Source organism: Coregonus lavaretus, assembly GCF_964263955.1.
Source record: "Coregonus lavaretus genome assembly, chromosome: 19".
Lineage (NCBI taxonomy): Eukaryota > Metazoa > Chordata > Actinopteri > Salmoniformes > Salmonidae > Coregonus > Coregonus lavaretus.
The window spans coordinates 9,335,078-9,340,399 of NC_140006.1; the positions used below are offsets into that span (position 1 = coordinate 9,335,078).

Here is a 5,322-nt window from a genome sequence, read left to right on the forward strand (position 1 = left end):
TTACAAAAAATACAAATACATACAAAAGACAGTATCACAAGTTACAAATACATTTATCAATGGCCCATGAGAGGGATGGACTGATTGAGACAAGGTTGGAAATCTTGCTTCCACTTAATCACCTACAGATTAGCAACTAGACTAGAGAAAAAAAAGATGTATATACTTTTTAAGTATTCTGTCTTCTCTGGGGGAACTCTGGTGTATGTTACCATGCTGTTGGGGGTGGTGTCCTGGAGTGTGGGCTGTCAGATGGTCCAGTTCCCAGGGGTCTACACAGACGTCACACAATACCTGGACTGGATACACACTGTCATCAACACCAACAAGTGTGTGAAGAAGAAGAAGAACGTGGAAAGTGGTAGACTTCAGTAGAAGACCTCTGAGGAACATGGGATAACTAAATGGACTGTGAATAATGGGGCTCACACACACACACACACACACACACGCACACACAGGTTTGTATGTTTATATAGTAGATACTTGGGAATAGTGGCCTCATTTCTTTTTTTTTATAGAACTAGATGTTAATGTTTCTAGTACTATTACTTTGCTTTGTGTCTTAATTTGTTTATATAAATCACTGATTTATATTTACAAGTGGAAAAAACAGTGTTCATTGTTTGAAGTAATTTCTTTGTTGTTGTAATATTGCAAAAGGACATGGCAGTTTCACCTCTGATAGGATCAGGGCTGCAGACCACAGCTGACTTGTCTATAGTGCAATTAAATTATAACTAATGTAGAGTGTCGGGAAACCAACCCTTTGCACATGACAAACATGCTTGGTGATAACTCAGTCATATTGGTTTTAAAAATAAAAATAACACCTTCGGCAGGTTAGCAATTATATTGCACATCTGTGGAATCATATATTGCACAGCCTGATGTTCTATCAAAGCGTTCTCCACCTCAAAGGGACCAATATGGTACCTAAACAACCAACCTAGACATAGTCAACCATTTTCGTTCAGTTTCCCAGACTCAGATGGACTGAGAAGAACTTTCCATTTACATTTGTGCCCCATAGATATAGGTTGAGTTCCTGCCCGACTACATTCCAGACAGATACCAAATCTTACAACGCCTGGGTTGGTATTTAACATAATCAGCTAACCACATCAGATGACTTAGAAATCTGATGCCCGACTGCAGTCTATAACTTGGCACGCAACCATTGGTTGATGCAATGCAACGCCTGCACATCTAGTCGGACAGGAACTCAACCATACTGTATTACCCATCTGAGAGGATGACGTCATTAGCTCGACCCACAAAACCCAGGTAGCCATCCTCATCCATGACGAACCTATCTCCAGTCAGGTAGAAGTCCCCAATGTAGCACTCTTCTGTCCGCACAGGGTCACACTGCATGGATGTGTACACAAATATTACAACATTAAGTTACAAGGAAACAAACCAGAAGGTTCAAATCAATATCAAATAGAAGGACCAATCAATCAATCAATCAATAAATAAAGCAATCAATCAATCAAGAAAACCAATCAATCAAGAAATAATGTGGATATTGAATCAATCCCTATTGGAAGAAAACAGACAGGGAGACCTAGTGGCATCTAGTTGACTTGCAGTGAAGTGGTCCTACATACCGTGTATTCAGTAAAGGGGGAAAAGGTTCCCCTCCACTCCATTGGGCAACTTTATTGATTTCCCATTGACACCTTTTGTTGATGGTTTAGCACACATCACATGAATGAATGAATTACTTTGATAATCTCCAATATTGTTGCTGTGCTACGGACACAATGTGGTCAGTCGACTGCACCTAGCTGCATATCATACGCTGGTGAAGCCTTCCCAAAAGACCCGGCTTTGATCATTTTAAAACCTTTCTTCTCAAACCTGTCTTCTCAAACGTAACTCACAGTTTCACACAAACAATGCTGCAAGTTGCTGAAATTATACCTGACAAGAAGAGATGTCTCAAATGTCAATAATGATTTGGTTTTAATCTAAAAGTGACCATTATTTAGTCATTGTATAAGCAAATACCTGGGCATGTCCTCTTGCACTAGTTTTCGATAAGCAGTTGGAGCCGTGCATAATGTGGATATGGGGTAGCTGGAGAGAGTTTTCAAAGAAAAACACATGAAATATTAGTATCTGTATGACATGAAATAGTAACATTTCCCTCTACATTCAGTATTAACAAAGCCACGACAAACCTGCTGTAGAAGACATGTCTGAGAGGGGTTCTATGGAGTGAGAATGGTCATGCAGGGCCCTCTAGTGGTCAAATTTAGTGCTTGCAGATCTGAAGCAAAACATTTCCCTAAAATGTGCTGACATCAAAGAGGTAAGGTAAGGGAATAGGTGTTTTCAGACCATATGGTGTATGAACACACATACATACAAACACACGCACACCTCTAGTACAGTGTGACTGTCGAAGCAGGGCATATTATGGATGAAGACACCCAGGGAGCATAGACACTGCTCCAGGCAGACTTGGCCCAGCCTGTATCTGACATGTTCAACAGGACATCCCTCTCCGTCAGGCCAAACCAGTACCTCCACTCAGACAGGAGAGAGGGAGAGAAGGAGGGAAGGAGGGTGACAGAGACAAACCTCAATTAGGGTTCAGTTAAATGGGTTTCAGTCCAAAGCAGTTAGTGTCAGTGCAATCTAAGTTCAACCCAAGTTATGGTTGTGCTCTGGTTGTGGTTATGTTATGGATGTGTTGGGGTTTTGGCTGTAGTTAAGGTTATGATTATGATGGCGGGACTACCTACCGTTGACAGTGAGACCTATCCCATAGCTGCTGTGGCTGTGTTGGGTCATCTTAGGTGACCCTGTGGTCCCACTGGTGAAGAAGATGGTCATAGGGTCATAAATGCGAGTCTCTACACACTCATGGTCGCTAGAAGCATTACTATGGCGAGAGAAAGGTGTCATTTTAAGTTTGACCGAAATTATGAAAATAACAAGCAATCAAAGGTGTAGATCAACCAATAGATCAGACAAAGTGAATTTGAGCCATTATGATGAAACTCTCATCTGATTAAGTTATTATCATTATCTCACCAGATCTCCAAAGTTAATCCATCCCTCTCTCTTCGTGGGGGACACCAGCAGTTTGTGCTGCAGGCTGGAGCACTGAGAGGCCACGGCATCCTGCAGGGGGGCCAGGGACTCGTCTGTGATAACACAGTGGGCCTCGGAGGTCTGCAGCCGGTGGAGCATGTCCCTGGCTGTCAGCTGAGAGGTGCCTGGTAGTAGGACTGTACCTGTGAGGGGACAAAACTAGGGTGTTGGGGACTTGTAATAAGTACAGACAAATAAAGAAGCGGAAACATTAAACAATCAGATAATACCAGCATTGTAAGTAAAAGTGTTTTGCTTCCAAAGCTTAAACATTGTATTGTATTGCACCAAAAATGTATATTTGTTGCTTTGCAACACATCTGATAAAATTTTCTGGACAATCAATACCATATATTTGGACCACAATGATCCTATCAACATACTCTTGTACTCTATTCAATAATATTGAATTTTACGCAAGTCATTATTAGATCTTTCCCAGCTCACCTGTTTTGAGATGGACCACATTGACGAGGCACCCTCTGGAACCCTGGGTAGTACCAGAAAAACCCTGTCCTGCTGGTTGAGACCACAGGCTCCTGAAAGAACGTTGGCTAGTCTTCTGGAATGAAACCCCAGCTCCTCAAAACTCCACCTCACCTCCTCAAATCAAATCAAATCAAATGTTATTGGTCACATACACGTGTTTAGCAGATGTTATTGCGGATGTAGCGAAATGCTTGTGCTTCTAGCTCCAACAGTGCAGTAATATCTAACAAGTAATATCTAACAATTTCACAACATATACCCAATACACACAAATCTAAGTAAGGAATTAATTACGAATATATACATGTATGGACGAGCGATGTCAGAGCGGCATGGACTAAGATAGAATAGTATAGAATACAGTATATACATATGAGATGAGTCATGCAAGATATGTAAACATGATTAAAGTGGCCAGTGATTTTTTGTCTATGTCTATAGGCAGCAGCCTCTAATGTCCTAGTGATGGCTGTTTAACAGTCTGATGGCCTTGAGATAGAAGCTGTTTTTCAGTCTCTCGGTCCCAGCTTTGATGCGCCTGTACTGACCTCGCCTTCTGGATGATAGCGGGGTGAACAGGCAGTGGCTCGGGTGGTTGATATCCTTGATGATCTTTTTGGCCTTCCTGTGACATCGGGTGCTGTAGGTTTCCTGGAGGGCGGGTAGTCTGCTCCTGGTAATGCGTTGTGCAGACCGCACCACCCTCTGGAGAGCCTTGCGGTTGCGGGCGGTGCAGTTGCCATACCAGGCGGTGATACAGCCCGACAGGATGCTCTCAATTGTGCATCTGTAAAAGTTTGTAAGGGTTTTAGGTGCCAAGCCAAATGTCTTTAGCCTCCTGAGGTTGAAGAGGCTCTGTAGCGCCTTCTTCACCACACTGTCTGTGTGGGTGATCCATTTCAGTTTGTCAGTGATGTATACACCAAGGAACTTGAAGCTTCCCACCTTCTCCATTGCGGTCCCGTCGATGTGGATGGGGGCGTGCTCCCTTTGCTGTCTCCTGAAGTCCACGATCATCTCCTATGTTTTGTTGACGTTGATAAAGTAATCCTTCTACCCCCCCCCCCCCCCCCCCCCCCCCCCCAAAAATTGTAAAGTGGTTATCCCACTGGCTATAGGGTGAACGCACCAATTTGTGAGTCGCTCTGGATAAGAGCGTCTGCTAAATGACGTAAATGTGCCCTTGAGCAAGGCACTTAACCCTAATTGCTCCTGTAAGTCGCTCTGGATAAGAGCGTCTGCTAAATGACTAAAATGTAAATGTAAATGTAAATGAATGAGAGGTTATTTTCCTGGCACCACACTCCCAGAGCCCTCCCCTCCTCCCTGTAGGCTGTCTCGTCATTGTTGGTAATCAAGCCTACTACTGTTGTGCCGTCTGCAAACTTGATGATTGAGTTGGAGGCGTGCTTGGCCACGCAGTCATGGGTGAAGAGGGAGTACAGGAGTGGGCTGAGCACGCACCCTTGTGGGGCCCCAGTATTGAGGATCAGCGGCCCGTCATGAAGTCAAGGACCCAGTTGCACAGGGCGGGGTTCAGACCCAGGGCCTCAAGCTTAATGATGAGCTTGGAGTGTACTATGGTGTTGAATGCTGAGCTATAGTCAATAAACAGCATTCATACATAGGTATTCCTCTTGTCCAGATGGGATAGGGCAGTGTGCAGAGTGATGGCGATTGCATTGTCTGTGGATCTATTGGGGCGGTAAGCAAATTGAAGTGGAT

General features: G+C 43.7%; 1 protein-coding gene across 1 annotated transcript; it reads right to left on the reverse strand.

The window, feature by feature from the left end:
- Positions 1-248: 248 nt before the first annotated feature.
- Positions 249-4,551, reverse strand: acsm3 (acyl-CoA synthetase medium chain family member 3; the record flags this gene model as incomplete). The annotated part of the gene is given in 11 exon segments (XM_084183548.1): positions 249-272; positions 885-936; positions 1,244-1,371; positions 1,890-1,929; positions 2,017-2,094; positions 2,390-2,441; positions 2,444-2,535; positions 2,753-2,896; positions 3,044-3,267; positions 3,556-3,711; positions 4,543-4,551. Coding segments are annotated over 11 exon segments (999 nt in total).
- Between the last annotated feature and the right edge of the window lie 771 nt (positions 4,552-5,322).